Source organism: Somniosus microcephalus, chromosome 6, assembly GCF_052327205.1.
Source record: "Somniosus microcephalus isolate GS21.2 chromosome 6, FLI_Smic_1.0, whole genome shotgun sequence".
In the NCBI taxonomy this organism is placed as follows: domain Eukaryota; kingdom Metazoa; phylum Chordata; class Chondrichthyes; order Squaliformes; family Somniosidae; genus Somniosus; species Somniosus microcephalus.
The window spans coordinates 209511387-209531517 of NC_140992.1; the positions used below are offsets into that span (position 1 = coordinate 209511387).

The following is a 20131-nucleotide window of genomic DNA, read 5'->3' on the forward strand; positions in this document are numbered from 1 at the left end:
AGTTTCAGCTAGGATCAGAATGTAATTTAGCCTGCAGTCCCCGAGTGTCCTACCATTACACATTACAGAAAGGGACCAAAGTGCCCAAATTGAACATCCTGCCAACTTCTATCCTGTCACGCGCATCTCAGTGAATATAGTTTAACCTCACTAGCACCTCAGTGAATATAGTTTAACTTCTCATTACTAAATACAGTAACAAATCTGAGGGCAAGTCATTACTGCAATGAATCAAATCCAACAAAAAAGGGACTGAAGTCCTAATAACAAACAGGATGTCAAATCAGAGCATCAGATAAATTCAAGCTGAGGAATATTGCAAGTTACATTCATTCATTTAGAAAATAGACTATCCAAGCCCATTTCAGAATGCACTCGAGTTGTGTTATAACTAGCATAAGTCTGTGATAAATACAAACTTGCCATATCCAAAAGAATTCATGTTGACTTTTAGGTTGTCAGATCAGTAGGATTTTCTCAGTTACTTTCAATAGATCAAGCGCCTGAAGACCACCACGCAACTACAATCCAACTGGAAAGTGGGGACTAAACCGAACCTTGGATGGAGCAGCCACTGGACAATCAATTTAAAATTAAAATATCTGATTATAAAATATAACCGTGGAATACTTATTGGACCCAAACTTACAAGAATGCAATTTTAAAAATGACACTAAAGCAAAGTATAAACAAAGAATCTTCTGGAACATTTTTCGTCAGTTAACTACAACTTTCATTCCATTAGGATAAACTGCAGCTGCTTTTACATTGCACAGAGCAGGAATGGAACAAAATGGGTTTGAAAAATTCAAACTGTGGTACTTGGCATATAAAAACTGCTTCGATCTAATGTTGTAGGACAGATCAGTTTCCCTCCAGCCATAGTATCCAAATACCCTACAAAATAGCTGCCATTCTATTTGAACACTACAATTTGTAGTTAGAGGTAGGGCTGCTTTAGTAAATACTGACTGGATAAAACCCAAAGTTTAACAGATATTTAGAAGTCAACCTTTTGGATTTTTGTAACCACTGATTACATGAGAGTGAATATCTTCAACAGGGCAAGGGTTGTTTACAGACCAGACTTATGCAGAGAGGGAGCAGAGCAAAAATATTTTGAGTGCGGCTTTCCTGAAACAGCCAGTAACTTGTACCCTTAGCTGTCCTGGCACAAACACTTCATTTATTGTGTGTGGTACAAAATATTCCAGCAAGTTAAGCAATAGGTGAATGTTCAAAAAGGAAGGCACTGCCCTCAAAACACAGGTGAGTTGGAAGTTCTGATTAAGTAGTTAACCAAAGTACTCAAGTTTAAAACAAATTGCAGTCCAGTATTTTTACTGACCTTCACTTGTAGTCCAACTGAACTGCATTGGTGGTTCAGATTGTTTACAAACACTCAGCAAGTTGCAGGAGCAAGGGTGGGTGATGGGATTTGTTGACATGGTAACTTGGTTAATAATTGGAAACCAAGATTACTGCTGCTCTTCCCTGGAGAGGTGGGGAAACTAGCACATGTGATGTACTGAAAATGAGCTCAGGAGTTTAAGTGTTTTCCAAGGTTCGGTGTTTATTACTTCAGCTGTTAATGGTCACATCTGCTGGATCCAATGCAAACCACTCAGAAAAAACAAAATGCGACCACCATCTTTCCATAAGGTCACGGAGACAACAGAAAACTACCTACTGGGTCATGAAAGGCATTTTTACTGATCAGAAATGAACTCATTTACAAATCCAAGCAGTCTCATTTTTATAAATGTCCCATTAGCAAATGTTTCAATTCTTGTGACAATCGCACTCTTTCAACAACAATCAGAGAACAAGAGAACTCTTACTTTAGGCCCTTTTTCAAAGCTTCATAAACCTCATCCAGCCGTTCAGGCTGAGGGTTCTTAGGTGGGAGCGATTTATGGGAAATGTTGAACATTTTGCCAGCTCGAGACACGGTTTTCCGCTGTGTTGTTGGGGTGCTGAACACCTTCAGTTTCCTGCTAGACGAGAAGTCACAATGTCAATTAAAGTGAACAGAATTAGCAACTTTCAACAGCACAACTGTGACCCACTATCACCAGTAGAAAGAGCAACACGTCACCAAAATGGTCACTATGGGGTTGAAATTCTTCAAAGAAAATCATGAAAACCCCCGGTTATCTCTCCAACAGCCCAGTATTAAAATTTAGGGGTGTGCAACTTTGAAGAGTGTGATTTTGTTAAGTTGATAATTACAGAGAAGACCAGACATTCTGTGGTCCGTCAGTAAAAGCAACTACAACGCCTATGTACAGAAACAAAAACAGAAAATGCTGGAAACACCCAACAGGTCATGCAGCACCTGTGGAGAGAAAAGACAATTTGGGCCCTTCAGCAGAATTAATATGAACACTTAAGAGTGTAGCTGACTGCACAAGAAAGTGTACATCTGGACATTAAGCCACTAAATCCCTCTCTGCAGTTGATATACTTGCCGATTCTCCCCACCCTTACTAAAATGCCTGTCCATCATTCAGTCGTCCGCTTAGCTGATGGGTACATGCTTGAAACATCGTCACCTGTCTTCTCTTCCTGAAGAGGCCACTTACTTGCCACGTATTTCCAGCATTTTTGGTTTTTATTTCCGATTTCCAGCATTTACAATCTTTCTTTTTTATTTCCCAATTGTGGTACTGCTTTGCTCAGCAAGTAACAATCTGTGATATGGATAATTATTCATTGGTGTTCAGTCTAAATAACTTTCTGCAGCATGTGAACCCCGCCCCGCACAAATCCACCAAAAGAGGACAGATCCAGACTAGCTTTCTTTTAAGTGTTTCCTCTTTGAGTCAGTTTGGTGGACAGAGATTCATTCGGACGGAAGGTTTGATGGACCAGTAAAAGACCAAGGAGGCTTGGGCATATTGTAGTTAACTCACTTACCCCCAAAATTCTGCAAACTTTTAAGCCACTTAATTGGTCTGCGCCCAGATTCTGGGTATATTTGGGCGCAAATGCGGAGGAAACTCCAGGCTGTGATATTTCATTCATAGAAACATAGAAGATAGGAGCAGGAGTAGGCCATTCGGCCCTTCGAGCCTGCTCCGCCATTCAATGAGATCATGGCTGATCATTCAAATTCAGTATCCTGTCCCTGCCTTCTCCCCATATCCCTTGATCCCTTTAGCCTCAAGAAATATATCCAACTCTTTCTTGAATATATTTAATGAACTGGCCTCCACCACCCTCTGTGGCAGAGAATTCCACAGGTTCACCACTCTCTGGGTGAAGAAATTCCTCCTCATTTCAGTCCTAAATGGCTTACCCCTTATCCTTAGACTATGACCCCTGGTTCTGGACTCCCCGGCCATCAGAAACATCCTTTCTGCAGCTAGTCTGTCCAGACCTGACAGAATTTTATAGGTTTCGATGAGATCCCCTCTCAATCTTCTAAACTCCAGTGAGTATAAGCCCAATTGACACAATCTCTCCTCGTACGTCATTCCTGCCATCCCAGGTATCAGCCTGGTGAATCTTTGCTGCACTCCCTCCATGGCAAGAACGTCCTTCCTCAGGTAAGGTGACCAAAACTGCACACAATACTGAAGGTGCGGTCTCACCAAGGCCCTGTACAACTGCAGCAAGACATCCTTGTTCTTGTACTCGAACCCTCTTGCTACGAAGGCCAACATACCATTTGCCTTCTTCACCGCCTGCTGCACCTGCATGCTTACCTTCAGCGACTGGTGCACAAGAACACCCAGGTCTCTTTGCACTTCCCCTTCTCCCAATCTATTACCATTCAAATAATCCACATCTAGACCAAAGTAATAGTCAAAAAAGTGTATCTGCCAGGGTTCCTGATCACAATATAGTGATGCCAACTGGAAGGTGTGTATGCGGTCAGCATGTGAGGAAAGGACTGGGCTTGGCTGCAATGTCTTAAAAATGAGTAACCTGCCGAAAGTCATTGCATAGGCTCGCATGATGAATGCCAAGGTACCAGAAGGCTACCGATGCCCTTGGAATTGTATGGTAGCAAGAGTTAATGGGGGGGGGGGGGGGGGGTGAGGTGGCAAGAGTTCATGGGGGGGTGAGGTAGCAAGAGTTCATGGGGGGGTGAGGTAGCAAGAGTTCATGGGGGGGTGAGGTAGCAAGAGTTCATGGGGGTGAAATAGGTCGTCGGCGAAAGCACGAAACATGTGATAAAAAAACGGGCAGCAGCAAATTGGCAGCCGTTTCATTTTGCTGGGCGTGTAATTAGCAGAGAAGAAAAAAAAATTGGGCACAATGTAAAAGGACCTGTTGATTCACTAGCGCCCTTTTCACGCTATAGCCAAAGACCAATTTCAACCCCAATGTCTCCCCGGAAAACACAAGAGACTGAGGAAGGAAACAGCCAAAGCATATTCAATCTTTTCAGAAACACAATTGTACTTTGGACATAGGAAAACCCCCAATGTGTGCTTGTTTTGGTGTTTATTACACATTCAGGGCGAGAGGAAAATGCTGAAAAAACATCCTCGTGTGGAAGTGCATCCAGTTCTAGGTACTTGTGATAAAGGTGGTGGCTGCAGTTAACTTTACTACTTTTATCTGGCCACCAAGGTCATTTCACAACACAATGAAAATTAGACTGCTGCAAAAATTCTAAGTCACAAAGCAGGTTTTATGTAGATGTAAAAAGAACAGTTCCTGCACTGTATTCTCCATGTAGCGAGTCAAAATTAGCTTTCCAGAAGTACACTGTGCAGAAAGTGGCAGCACAATTCATCGATTGCCTTAAAGATGCAGCTCGCTACCTGTTTAACCTCTACATCTTCATCCTGACATGACACGTTCACTAAATGGTTAATCATATCCTCTCTCTCCTTTTGGACCTTTGTTAATGACCATCCGTTCACGACATACAAACAATCCACATTTCATTAATCTATCCAGACAGGCTGATTTTGCCTGCAGTGTTTCGCCAATAAACAAATAACACAATTGGATAGACGACAGTTATTGTGTCATTCAGGTAAATCAGCGGATCTGCTACCGGAATTGATGGACCCGACAAGTCCATACTTGTTATGACATTTTCTCTCCACTGAAGGGTGGCCAATAAAGTCTGTAGATATAGCTTAATTTGCATTTACAATGTTAATTAACAATTGGAGGATCAAGCTTCCCCAAATCGGTCAAACCCTTGCAACCCTGGATGGTTACTTAACTGTGCTTTTGGTTTTCGACAGCACACAACTCAAATAATCATACAGGGAAACCAGAAATCCCACCCGCACAAAAAAAAGCAAAATGTTTCTACCCCTTCCCAACCCCTCCTGACGGTGGTGACTCATGCTTATTTATAATTCCATAGGCATCAGAAGCCCTCTGAGACCTCATTCAAACAGCCACTGGTTCAATGGTAGCACTCTCACCTCAGAGTCAGAAGGTTGTGGGATCAAGTCCCACTCCAGAGACTTGAGAACATAATTCAGCTGACACCTCAGTGCAGAACTGAGGGAATGTTGCACTGTTGGAGGTGCCGTCTTTCGGATGAGATGTTAAACCCCGGCTGACCTCCCAGGTGGACATAAAACAACAAATGGAACTATTTCAAAGAAAAGCAGGAGAGTTCTCTTGGTATCCTGTCAAACAGATTATCTGGTCATTATCTCATTGCTGTTTGTGTCCAGACAGTGGCTGTTCCTCACAGCTCTAGTCTACTGTGTGGGGAAGGGGTGGAATAGTAGGAAAGAGAGTAGGTCTTTGATAACCAAGAGGTTATTGGATAGAGATCAGCAGCAGTATTGCCTGGCATTTTACCACTGTAGCACTCCTGTTGCCATCCCAGCAGAGATTGGCTAAGTTCAGCCAACTCAGAGCAGACATAGGAACTTCTTGATCTCTCCAGCTCAGGACCATAGTGAGGCAGTGCATTAACATACAGTCTTCATAGGAGCACAAATCTCAAAGTATTTATCACTTCTCTACATTATACTATAAAATTGAAGTGTCGCAATTCTGACTCAGTGGGAAAAATGGTCCTTTAAGCCTCCAAGGACTTGTTCCATTTGCATACGTCACTAACCTGAATGCCTTGTCCTGCGGTGAATTGACTCCAGCAAAAGACTGACTCCTAGTAATTCCAGTTAAGAAAATGCGGCGCACGGGCCGCACGGACAGCGACATTGTGAACAGTATCCTGGCTGGGAGCCCTGTGGAAATGAAGAGGAAAGGCACCGATGAACCACTGTCCTATATACACACACACACACAAATGTATGCTTATAAGCTAAAAATTTGATTGTAATTACAAACGCTTCAGTACGTCAAAAGTATGTGAAAAGGGCAGTAATTTTGTGCTGTTATTTTCCTCATCTGGATATTTACAAACATCTTTCAGTCTGCAAATTTCCCTCACCAACGCAACAGTTAAACACTAACTGACCGGAGGCAGTGTTTACTTACAGCAATTAGACTTTGCACCACAGCTTGAACACATCTCTGTCTTACCAGCAGAACAATGCATCATGTGCTAAATGGTAGAATGCACTCATTATTATAAAGCATCTTACTTACCACAAGAAACACCACAGGAGCTCTGTTAGTATTACAAAAGTACTGCACTGATGGAGAACTAAAAGCGAATCGTTTCAAATGCTGGTTAGTGCTGAGTGAGAGTCCCCCTCCATATTTGCTGTGTTATCACTTTACCTATTTCCAGCAGCTCTGCACTAGCTTTAAGTTCTAATTTTATATTACTTCAGTGTAGTCAGAATGAGTTGCATTACTTTAAACTAATGACACAAGTATGTTAAGCTAATGTACTTATGACCCAATACCACCTCTCCTCAAAAAAACATCCATGTTTAGGTTGGGTGACCAGGTCTTGGCAGCTAATGCAGGCAATATAGAGCTACAACATTCTGGCTGCCTTTTTATACAGGTCTCTAAATCAAATACTGTAAACTGCCTTCAACAATGCACTATGCCCAATTGAAGGTCACCCAAATAGTCATCCTGTGAGAAAGATCAAATGATTAGACACAAACTGGGATTCTTAAGCGGCAAGCATTTCACAAACTGGCACAATGTGCCAAACATGGGAGAAATTAATTCCGACGGGAGCGGATTCAACTCCTAGATACAGGTTACTGGACACAACTTCTTGGGGAGTATTTTATCTCTTGGCACAAGCATCTTCACACATGCTCAGGAGGTCTGTACCAGCAGGAAACACACCAGAGTTAATTTTGCAATTATTTTAAACAAATAATTTCACCACTACTGGGAAATCTGCTCCAGCAACATTAATGGAACAAGAATAGTCCCCCTTTCCAATATTTGATCTTTGTATCTGGAACACCTTACTCCTCCCCTACCCTCAACACTTCTGGTTACTTCTATGCAAAATGTCTCATCTAAAAAGACCAGAGATTTATGAACAGTCTTTCTATAATCAATCACATTTTTATCAGTAGTGCCGGAAGAAAAACAGAAATAAAGGCAACAAATATAAAACACAACAGTAGCTCTTACTGCGGCACAGTCCACAAGCCAAACTCTGTCCAGACTTAAAGAACCTGCTGTTTAGTCCCGCAAAACAAAGTCCTGCTCACGGCTTCCCTTCAGTCTGAAGCTACCACCTCAGGTGACAGTTATAAAGTATGAAAACTGAGCAACAGATCTTTGCATTACTTTGAGACAAGTGAATGGGCGCTTCACCGAGTTTTCGACGTTATTCTGGTTGGGACTATTCGACAATTGCCCTAATGTAGTGAAGCGAGAAGTCTTAAATGAAGCAAGGCCACTGGGAATCTTCCAGTCTCAAATATGGCAACTCTACCAGAGTACCCCAAGGGGCTCCACGGCTGCCTTCTGGAGTCTTCCCAGTGCTACCTGAAGCAGAGCAGATGTCCCAAGAGATAAATGGAGATAATGAAAATAATGTTACAAAAAGTGCTTATAAATTTACATCAAAATCCCCTTAATCTACCACTGTAGAATGGTAGACTGAAAAATACTCTGCTTTATTTGCAATTTTATTAGGTTTCAGATCGAGACACCGTCATTTTAAGTCTTTCCATTTAACCTACTAACCTTTTAAACCTATCGCCCATTTCACGAGTGGAGATCCACCATTTTGATTTATTAGCAAGTGGGAGTGTTGGTCCTTGACATTAAGATGCCAGACTGCCTGGCTGCCCTTTTCCCTGCCAATATATTCTGAGCTTTAGTTTGCAAGTCCATTCCACACCTGAATGTTGACACAACGTGAAGGGCTTATAACAGAATCCCTTGCTTTCCCATGGCTCACTGAATGAGGAAGAGGAATCCAGAGTCCTGTTCCCAATCACTATTCAGCAATCCTACTGGAAGTGTCTGTAGGTTCTCTTTCAAGAGATTTGAGAGATTAATTGCCACTTGCAATATCAAGATTAACACAAAAACATTACAATTATATTTGAAGGAAAAGGGTAGTCAAGGGTAATGTGGCAGACTTGTTGAATAATTACTTTATGTCAGTCTTCACAGTAAAGGAAGAGGATAATATAGCTGATGTTATTGGGAAACTAATAATGAAGCAAGGACTGGAACTCACTAAAGTTAACGTAAGCAAGAAAGCAGTATTAGAAAAAATAATGGCACTAAAGACTGACAAATCCTGAGGATCTGGTTTCCACCTCAGGGTTTTAAAGAAAGTAGATGGTGAGGAAATTGCAGATGCTTTAGCCATAATCTTCCAAAACGCTCTCTATTTAGGAATTGTCCCTTTAGATTGGAAAATTGCATTATTTAAGAAAGGTGAGAGCAAGAAACCAGGAAATTATAGACTTGTTAGTCTAACATCTGTGGTAGGAAAGTTATTGGAATCGATAATTAAGGACAGTGACTGGGCAGCAAGTTGAGTTGATTTAGAGAGAGCCAACATGAATCTGTAAAGGGTAGGTCATGTCTAACGAACTTAACTGAATTTTTTGAGGAAGTAACTAAAGTAGTAGACAGGGGAATGTCTAGAAACGTAGTTTATATGGACTTCCAGATAAGATAAGATTTCACATAAAAGACTGTTAGCTAAAATTAAAGCTCATGGAATTGAAGGCAAATTATTGACCTGCTTAGCAGATTGATTAGACAGAAAAGAGAGTAGGGATAATGGGTACGTACTCGAATTGGAAGAAAGTGACTACTGGTGTCCTACAGGGATCTGTGCTGGGGCCTTAACTATTCACTAGATTTATTAATGACTTCAATAAACACAACAGCCAACCATATATCCAAGTTTGCCAATGAGACAAATTTTGGTGGCACAGTAAGTAGTGTAGACGGGAGCATAAAATTACTAAGAGACATCGATAGATTAGGTGAGTGGACAAAATTGGCATATGGATTTCAACACAACTAAGTGTGAGATCATCCATTTTTGGATCGAGAAATGATAGATCAGTGTATTTTTGAAATGGTGAAAAGCTAGTTGAGGTCCAAAGAGATTTAAGGCTCATTAACAGATTAAAATATAGTGAGCAGGTACAAGAAAATAATCAAAAAGGGTAATGGAATGTTGGCCTTTATATCTAAAGGGCTAGAATATAGTGGGGAGGAAGTTTTGCTACAGCTATACAAAGCTCTGGTTAGACCACATCTGGATTACTGTGTACAGTTCTGGGCACCGCACCTTAGAAAGGACATACTGGTCTTGGAAGGAGGGCAGTGAAGATTCACCAGAATATTACTTGGGTTAGATTATTAGGAGAGATTCCATAAACGAGGCTTGTATTCCCATGGAGTATAGAAGGTTAAGGGGTGATTTGATTGAGGTTTTTAGGATTTTGAAATGAATTGATAGGGTAGATAGAGAGAGAAACTTTCTCTGCTGGTGAGAGAGTCTAGGACAAGGGGACATAACCTTAAAATCAGAGCCAGGCCATTCAGGAGAAAAGTTAGGAAACACTTCTTTATGCAAAGGGTGGTAGAAATGTGGAACTCTCCCCCACAAAAAGCAGTAGATGCTGGCTCAATTAATCATTTAAAATCTGAGAGCAATAGATTTTTGCTAGTCAAGAGTATTAAGGGATATGGAGCCAAGGCGGTGGATGGAGTTATACTCTCAGTCTGACTGGGAGGAGGGGAGCCGGGAATGGTGCCAGAGGGTAAGCGGGAGAAGCAGGCCACCACACGTGGAGCCGAGCCGGCAACAGTGAGGAGGCGGCTGCGGATACGAGGAGGACGAAGCGGCGACGAGGAGGACGAAGCGGCCGAGGGACATCGTGCTCCCACTGCCACTGGATGCCAAAGAATTGACTTTCTGAACACGGCGCTGTAAGAATAGCTGACGTGTCCCTACGGGGAGTAAGCATTCCATTGTACTAGTTACATATGGCAAATAAAATTGAATTGAATTGAGGATACAGATCAGCCATAATCTCACTAAATGGCGGAACAGGCTAGAGGGGCTGAATGGCCTACTCCTGTTTCTATGTCCCTATGTCGGAACGCCACTGAGGAGTTACCTCCAGTAGCATCTGTGAGATAAGATTTTGTTTTACTATTTGGTGTATATGGCTGTAACTTTTAGTTCCCACATACCAGTTGTATACTTCTCTTTAAAAGGAATACTGGTGGGCAGTCGATACCCATTGACCCATATCCCAGTAAGGAGTGAATGTCATCAGGAAGGAGGCGAGAGAAAAATGGTGAGAAAAAGGAATTCACTGTTCAAAGCAACTATTTTGTGGCTTACACTGGGCAGAATTGAAGATAGACAGAGAAACCCCTCCACACAACTGGAAAACACAACATCAACCATTAAATGCAAAACCTTGAAAACTATTCAAAATATTCAACTGGGAATAGTCGAAAGACGACTCATAACTCACTTAAGTAATAAATTATGTATCGCACAGTCCACCATAAAAATGCACAGTCACCGAGAATTCACCAGGCCGAGGTATTCTGCACAACCATTCCACACTTACGCTCAGCAATATTTTTTAAATTGGACTATTAAATTAGAACGTTAACTCCCGGCTGGGGTCTGGGACGGGTGGCAAACCATTAAGCCCTCCGCAGCATGAGGCCCGGGAGATTTTAACCCCTGGCTCTCATCTGCACAAGCTCAGTCAGTCTCCAGCTCAACCCCGGAGGGCAGCGCTAGCTGGCCAGGGGGCGGGAGCGAGATTTCAGTCGGCAGGAGGCCGCTGCTGGGAACCTGAAGGAACAGTCCCTGGCACTCAGGTATGTAGTCAGGGGTTGCTGGGAGGGCAGTGTGGTCAGGAAAAGGGCATAAGGGCATAAGAAGCCCAGAGCAGGTGAAGACCAAGGTTTTCTTATGAGCCACAAGGAAACTTAATCAACACCACCCAAATACTGTAACTGCTCAAAGCACCTCATTTCCTGTTTGAGCGAACTTACTATGCACCAACTGGCTGCCGCCATTTCTACATAAAGTGGCTACAGTTCAAAAATAATTAATTGGAAATACTGTATAGGGCTTTGGGACATCAGAGGATGTGAAGGCACTATATAAATACAAGTTTGTTCTTCCCTTCATAAAATCCAGCAGCGAAAGGCTGACATTTCTCAATGTGTGAGGCTGTGTAAAAGGAAACTGTTGCACACAATCAGATCTTAAGATTATTGACACGTATTTCCTGATCGCTTAATAAAACCTTTGAAGATCCAAACTTTGGAAGATCCAAAAAGTAAGTGAGGAACTGGAACATACAAGCATACAAAAGTAAGAACAGGAAAAGACCAGCTGCTCCATCTAGCCTGTTGTGACGCCTTGTGCATCAGGTCAAGAGAGTCTCTACCCCTACGTGCCATATAGTCCCCTGGGAGAGGTGAAAAATCACATCAAAAACCCAAAGTCAATCAGGGGAAAAAATCTGCTATTTACACGTAGCTTTGTTTCCCTCCCTCACGCTCTATACACTTAACCTTCAAGTCCCTCCCCTCTGTTCTTTAATACAGGATGTTTAAAAAGGATCAGATTTAGTGCAGCCAGTTGAGTGATTGACAAAATGGAGGCTTAGAGTTTGATACCAAATATAGCAATGCTGGAAGAACCAAGTCAGAACGAGAACTTAAGATGACAGACCCGGCCGAGGTGGATTTCTTGGGGATTTCCAAAACCGATATTTTTGAATCACTGCATTTTACACAATTTTCACAGTGAGGCAAAGACAAAATGCACTCCACCCTGCAAAGAGGTAAAAGTAGCAGGCTGGTACCAACTGTCCCATCCGGGGAGCAGACTCAAGGTTTCAGCTTTACAAGAAACACCAACAGTTGGCATCTCAGCTATCAGGATGTGCATTACCCGCAGAAGCTTTTATTTAATTGACACGACGAAAAAGACCTGTGGCTTTGAGCACATTAAAGTACAACACATTAACTCCAGTTCACGTAACAGCTAAAGGATGATCTCTGTGCACTTGTGCTTCACTTACTCTCCAGTGATTCTCAAACATCACTGGATTTCAGAAACCACTGAACAGAGAAACTTTACAGAGATAGTGACCCACCACAGCACAGAACCATCTACATTTTGTACCTTTGCCACTGCAGAGATCTCAGAAAAGCCACCATGACTCATTTTAACCTCATGCTGCACAACAGTCTCATCATTGCCAATCATCTGATATTCCCACTGCAAACAAAAAAAATAAACACTGCCCAACACTGAGTCAAGTTCTAGAAGACAGCTATTTACTGAACAAAAACAAAGCATTTCAAAAGCTCACACCTTCTTTACTTCATCACTGGGACAATCCTGCACCTCATCACCAGGAGTTGCTCAAACACTGAGCAAATGCAGCTTGGACAGACGTTTCATTCCTCGGATTAAAGGTAGGAGGCCACAGTTTTACTGCTGGGCTTTACTATTCCAAGTTAGAGCAAGAATAGGCAGACATCAAGCAGAAACACAACCTTCTGCTTTCAGTCTCTCTTTGTGTGAGAACTTCCAGCTGCAATCAGTTAAAACACACAAATGTATCTGCCCCTTCAACTACGTCCTCTCGGGACCCCAAATCATTGACCACCCCCACCCCCCGCTCAAATTTATCACTTCTATCAGTCACAAACCAGTTACATTCCAAACATCTGCGACAGTCAGTAACTGGTACCAGCAGGTTCTGGAATACCAGTGCCAACTTGTATGTGGAGGTCATGCCCGTCTGTCAATGTTACAATGCATCTACACATGGCATTTATTGTGGTGTGTACAGAGTCGTGGAAACGTGAGAAGGCAACATCACTAGCCTGTCCAATGCAGCTTTGCAAGAAACCCTTCCAGCACTGAATATCCTTTGTGGCGTCCAACAAAAGCACATCTTTATTATCAGAGAAAATGTTTGTGAAGAACAGGGGGAAACTGCTCAAAGCAGAGACTGAGGCAAACAAATTCTCGTCACCAACGATGTGCTCCGAGTAAACCAAACAGCGGAACCGTTGCACTCTATTTGTGCAAGGGTAGATTGTATAAAATCTAACTGCAGAAAACATTGGTATATTAATCAGGTAGGCTTTTAAAAAAAAAATTAATTGCCCATATTAATCTTCCTGCTGTCTTTCGGACAATGAAAATGTACTGCTGTGAAAGAATCCACCCCACCATACAGAAACCTGGCTCCATTCTCATTACTGCACAAATCCCACTGCAGCCCTGAGTTAACACATAGCTTTCACCAAATTATTTTCATTAGAGAAAACATCTTGGGAAGAGGTCACAAGGGTCACAGATGTGGGAACATTCTAAAGAATGTTGGTACTGTCAGAAGCAGAATCACTAGATTTCAAAAGTTTTTTTAATATTCTAACCCAGGACAACTTTAAAAAAAAAAATGCATACAAATCCTATTTTCCCACTGGGCAGCAGCAGAGGTGCTACAATTGGCTTCAGTGCCTCTGGGTTAGAAAGGAGAATTAAATTGTAAAGTTGTCAAGTTGCTACGGCGCTCTCATCCAATTGCTACCCAGTAACCTCTGCTAAGTGTATAGGTGAACATCGGACAAAGGTGGGCTGGCTGTGCTGTACACCATAGCTAGATAGCCTTGACACCACCCCTTCCCCCGGCACCTTCCCAAGCAAGTGCAGGAGATGCAACTCCTGCCCTTTCACCTCCTCCCTTCCCACCATCCAGGGTCCCAAACACTCCTTTCCAGGTGAAACAGCGATTTACTTGTACTTCTTGCAATTTAGTATATTGCATTCGCTGCTCACGATGCTTTCTCCTCTACACTGGGGAGACCAAATGCAGATCGGGTGATCGCTTTGCTGAACACCCCCGTTCAGTCCATAAGCGTGACCCTGAGCTTCTTGTCGCTCATCATTTTAATTCTCCATCCCACTCAGACATCAGTCCTCAGCGTCCTACACTGTTCCAACTAAGCTCAACGGAAGCTTGAGGAACAGCACCTCACATTTCTCTCTCCTGGTTTAATCGAAAGAAGAAACATGTGAGTAAAACATCAGAGCTGAAGGACAGGCTAGGGTATATGGCCCAAATAAGCGTTTTTTATACAAACGCACAAAGTACAAGGAATACATTGAATGAACTACAGGCACAAATTCAAATTGGAGGGTATGACATGGTAGTCATTACTGAGACATGGCTGCAAGACAGTCAGAACTGGGAACTAAATATCCCAGGTTATAAGGTCTACAGGGCAGATAGGGAAAATGGCAGAGGGGCAGGAGTAGCCTTAGTGATCAAGGATGAAATCACTTCAATGATGAGAGGATTTAAAGAGAAATAAGCAGCCAGTGACCTTATGGGTTGAATGAAGAAATAGGAAAGGATTGAAGACTTTAGTGGGAGTTGCATATAGGCCCCCTGGTAGCAGCTCTGAAGTGTTAGATTGTATAATTGCAGAGATTAGACAAGCGTGTAGCAAAGGCAGAGTGGTTTTAATGGGTGATTTTAACTTCCATATAAATTGGGAAAAGCAGACTAGCACCCGTCAGAAAGGTACTGAATTTCTTGAGTGTCCCCGGAATAGTTTTCTACGACAGTATGGCCTAGAGGCAACAAGGGAACAAGCCATATTAGATTTAGTAATGAGCCAGATTTAGTTAACAGCCTAACTGTGCGTGAACATTTATCCAATAGCAATCATAACATGATCAAGTTCAACGTAGCGTTTGAAAGGGAGAAATGCAAAACAGCTACTAAGACTCTAGATTTAGGTAAGGCTGGCTTCAATGGGATGAGGCAGAGACTGTCCACAGTAAACTGGGCAAATCTGTTAATGGGTAAAATGACAGATCATCAGTGGGATATGTTTAAAAAAGAATTTAATGTGATACAGAACCAGTTTATACCCCTGAGGGGCAAGAGCTCTACTTGCCAAAAAAAAACAGCCATGGACAACTAAAGAGGTAAGGGGCAGCATAAAACTAAAGGGACGGGCATACAAAAATGCAAAAAATAGCACATATCCTGGCGAATGGGAAAGATACAAAGAACAGCAAAGGATCACAAAAGAGATTGTAAGAGCTACAAAAAGGGAGTATGAAAAGAAACTTGCAAGGGATATCAAAATCAATACGAAGAATTTTTACAGTTACATTAGGAAAAAGAGTGGGATCAGGAGCAATGTTGGCCCCTTAAAAACTGAAAGTGGTGATATGGTCAATGACAATGGGGAAATAATTACTTTGTGTCAGTATTTACAATAGGAGGATAGCATGCCAGAAATCCAAAAGAAACTAATATTGAATCGAGAACAGGGACTCAATAAAATTAACATAAGTAAATTAACAGTAATGAAGAAAATAATGGCACTAAAGAGTGACAAATCCCCAGGACCAGATGGTTTCCATCCCAGGGTTTTAAAAGTAGTAGGTGAGCACATTGCAGATGCCCTAACTATAATCTTCCAAAGTTCTCTAGATTCAGGAACCGCCTCTTTAAATTGGCAAATTGCACATCACTCTGCTTTTTAAGAATAGCGAGAGAGGGATACCAGGGAATTACAGACCAGTTAGCCTAACATCTGTTGTCAGGAAATTGCTAGAGTCTGTAATTAAGGATAGGGTGACCGAACACCTTGAAAATTTTCAGTTGATCAGAAAGAGCCAGCATGGATTTGTGAAAGGGAAGTCATGTCTGACAAACTTGATTGAATTTCTTGAAGAAGAGGTGACTAAGTAGTGGACAGGGGAATGTCTATGGATGTTATTTGTATGGACTGCCAGAAGGCATTTGATAAAGTCCCTCATAAGAGACTGTTAGAACTAAGATAGAAGCCCACGGAATTGAGGGCAAATTATTGACCTGGTTAGGAAATTGGCTGAGCGGCAGGACACAGGCAAGTAGGGATAATGGGTAGGTACTCAAATTGGCAGGAGGTGACTAGTGGTGTCCCACAGGGATCTGTGTTGGGGCCTCAACTATTCATAACATTTATTAACGATTTAGATGATGGCATAGAAAGTCATATATCCAAATTTGCCGATGACAAAGATAGGCAGCATTGTAGGCAGTGTAGATGAAGGCATAAAATTATAAAGGGGTAGCGACAGATTAAGTAAATGAGCAAAACTGTGGCAAATGGAATTCAATGTAAGCAAATGTGAGGTCATCCACTTAGGACGTAAAAAGGATAGAACAGGGGACTTTCTAAACAGTAAAAAGTTAAAAACAGTAGATGTTCAAAGAGACTTGGGGGTTCAGGCACACAGATTAAAATATCATGAATATGTACAGAAAATAATCAAAAAGGCTAATGGAATGCTGGCCTTTATATCTAGAAGACTAGAGTACAAGAAGTTATACTGCTGCTGTACAAAACCCTGGCTAGACCACACCTGGAGTACTGCGAGCAGTTCTGGGCACCACACCTTAGGAAGGATATATTGGCCTTGGAGGGAGTGCAGCATAGGTTTACCAGACTTCAAGGGTTAATGTACGAGGAGAGATTACACAAAATAGGGTTGTATTCCCATGAATTTAGAAGGTTATGGGGTGATCTGATCGAAGTTTTCGGGATATTAAGGGGAACAGATAGGGTAGATAGAGAGAAACTATTTCCACTGGCTGGGGATTCTAGGACTAGGGGGCATAGTCTAAAAATTAGAGCCAGGCCTTTCAGGAGTGAAATTAGGAAACACTTCTACACACAAAGAGTGGCAGAAGTTTGGAAAACTCTTCTGCAAACTGCAATTGGTGCTAGATCAATTGTTAATTTTAAAATCGGAGATTGATAGCTATTTATTAACCAAAGATATTAAGGGATATGGGCCAAAGGCGGGTATATAGAGTTACATCGCAGGTCAGCCATGATTTTTAGGCATTTTACAGTCTTCCGGCCTCAACATAGAGTTCAATAATTTCAGACCTTAACCGCCGCTCCCATTTTCTCTCATAACAGGTGCTGGTAATAATTTTGCTGTTGCCATTTACACCTCCTCTAGACCCATCTTTTGTTTTTTACTTGTCTCATTAGCACCCCCTTTTGCCTTGCACCATCATACCTTTGTTATTTAATCACTCCTGTCCTCCATCCCATCACAGACGTTCCCTTTATTCTTTCCTTTCCCCTCCCCTTTTTTCCCTGGCTCTGCACTTGCTTAAAAACCTGTTAAATATCTAACACCTTCCAGATCTAATGAAAGGTCGTCAACCTGAAATGTTAACTCTGTTTCTCTCCACAGATGCTGAATGACCTGCTGAGTGTTTGCAGCATTTTGTGCTTTTTATTTTAGATTGGGACTAGTATGGGCCACAGCACTAATCCTAGAGTGCTCCCCCACTCAGTGCATCTCCCCAGCCAGATGTTAATCCTACAAGTACTTGCTACTTCCTTTCTTCGAGCCAATTCCTATTCACATCTAGGTTTTATTGTACGATAGCAAAATACTGCAGATGTTGGAAATCCGAAATAACAACAGAAAATGCTGGAAAAACTCAGCAGGTCAGGCAACATCTGTGAAGAGAAATTTGAGTTGACGTTTCGGGTCGAACCCTTCTTCAAAAGAAGGGTTCGACCCGAAACATCAACTCAAATTTCTCTCCACGGATGTTGCCTGACCTGCTGAGTTTTTCCAGCATTTTCTGTTGTTATTTAGGTTTTATTGTAGATACCCATTGCCTTAAACTTGTGGAGCAGCCTTTTATAGACTTTATCACTATCAACTTGGGACTTCACCACTTCAAAAAAAAAAACAGGTGGTTAGTGAGGCAGGATCTCCCCTTCTGAAATTATATTGACCACTTTTTCAAGGCTATGTATGTACAGGTAATCTTCTAGCTTGTTTCTACTCATGGTTAAGTAAATTAACATCGGATTATTTGAAGTAATGTATCCACTTGTCACTGAACAAGATAAAAGCAAGCAACTATAATACAGGTTTGAACAAAAATGTCCCTGGGAGTTAGAAAACTTGTGTTCTGGTTTGTCCACAGTGGACAAATCAATCCATCTTTTTTTTAAATCAGTGTTGAATTCTAGAAATACGTAAAAAGTGCATTGCAACAAATTTTTGTTAACAGTACATGATTTAAGTAACAAAACTGGACATTTAAACAGTTAGCTGTACTAGTAAGAGAAATCTCACCACAGCAACAGACTGAATGCACTGCAGGAAGACTAACAATGTGAGGGGAGACCAACATTTTTTATTTTAAAAACATACCATCCCAAAACCTACAAAGCCTATCACCATATATGCAAGTGACTAGATACCCCTTGACCCAGCCAAATCTCATCAAAATTGCCCTGGCAAGGTGAATAAGTTCTAGGGATATTGATAAAATGTCAACAGAACATTACATCCCTTTGCAAACGGGCTAATAGTGAACTTCCTTCATTCCACAATACAGATGTGCTCATGCAGCTTTTCATACCAGTCCCCCACACAGCAGCACAATATGCACAATGCAAATATTCTATTCAGAGAATGAGTACTGTTTGCTACAGTGAATTAAACCTAACAGAAAAAGTCTCCATTGTAGGCTATATGCAAGCTAACGGCGATGGAACCTCTTTTCACATAAGCCTGGTTTCTATCAACTTATATGTACTGTACCAGAAGATGGGCTGCAAAACCGAGATTAGAAATACAGATCAACAAAGAGCAAATTAAGTAGCATTCTTGAAATTCTTGCTAACATCAATTAGCATCTGGGGCATGATGTGAAGATATTCTCCACATGTCAAGTCCCTCAGACAATGCCTTCTGGGGGGAAGCCAGAGGCTAGTAAAGGGAAGGTTGGAGGGAAAATAAACTTGGGCCTGGCTCTTCTGCATTCCTATTGGATCAGTTATGAATGGCAACGGCAGAAGCCGAGGAACAAGCCACCTGCTTCCCCTTCGGCTGGAGAATGGTGCGTGGTGTTTAAGTCAAGGACGCGCATTTTAAAAATTGTGAAGGAAGACACACAAGTTTTTCAATGCCAGATAGAAAGTACAAACCCGCACAGTGCAATAAATTATCAGCAACACTGGAGTCCCACTTACTAGAGCATTCATTTTTGTTGGCTGCAGTAAAACACTGCCATTGTAAAATACTACAGCTGTGCCAGTATGCACAAACCTAAAGAAAGTACTCTGGTCACATGTAGGCTGCACAATATTTAAATTGGCCCAAAACAAGAGGAGTGTGATTCATGAACCCTTCTGTAAAGTAACTTCGGTAATTTAAAAATAAAAGCCAGCTAAGTCGGTGCAGCAGTCATCATTGTGCAAGGGAATCAAGTGTACATGTCACCCCCAAGAATTACATAGATATCAGACTGTCCCAACTGCTTCCTGTGATATGAATAGTGCCAGAGCAGTACCAACACTGAACTACAATACACAGTGCAGCATAATGCCTGGGTTGGCAACAGGAGGAACCACTGGTACAACTTTGCAGTCCTCATCTATTGAATCTAGTTTCTGTATCAGTTTACAATTCCATAGAACTGTTGCAAGTAATCAGCCAGGGAAATTACAACTATGAGTGAAGGTGGTAAGAAATTATAATTCTGATAGCCCAATGGTTAAATACATCACTTGGAGTGGTACAAAGACAGATAGACTAGAAAAGGCCCCAGCTTTGATCCCTACTTGTTGCTAAGGTAGCCAATCTCAGCCATGGTAATGTTGGGGTTTCCACCTGCAGCTCCCTTCAGCCTTGGGCCTTTTTGGATGCATCATAGAACTTCCTCACAGCATA

At 41.9% G+C, this 20131-nt stretch overlaps 1 protein-coding gene across 8 annotated transcripts in view; it reads right to left on the reverse strand.

Moving 5' to 3' along the window:
* Positions 1–20131, reverse strand: part of ripor1 (RHO family interacting cell polarization regulator 1) — a 342398-nt gene that overhangs the window by 76640 nt on the left and 245627 nt on the right. For 5 of the 8 annotated variants that reach the window (XM_085991336.1, XM_085991335.1, XM_085991340.1 and 2 more), the window contains exons 2-3: positions 6053–6179; positions 1842–1997 (exon numbers count right to left, since the gene is read on the reverse strand). In XM_085991336.1, the coding sequence (XP_085847462.1) occupies positions 1842–1997; positions 6053–6153 (257 nt within the window). In that variant the 5' untranslated portion in view covers positions 6154–6179. The remainder of the gene's footprint in view (positions 1–1841; positions 1998–6052; positions 6180–20131) is intronic. The other 3 variants (XM_085991342.1, XM_085991339.1, XM_085991341.1) reach the window with 1 other exon arrangement.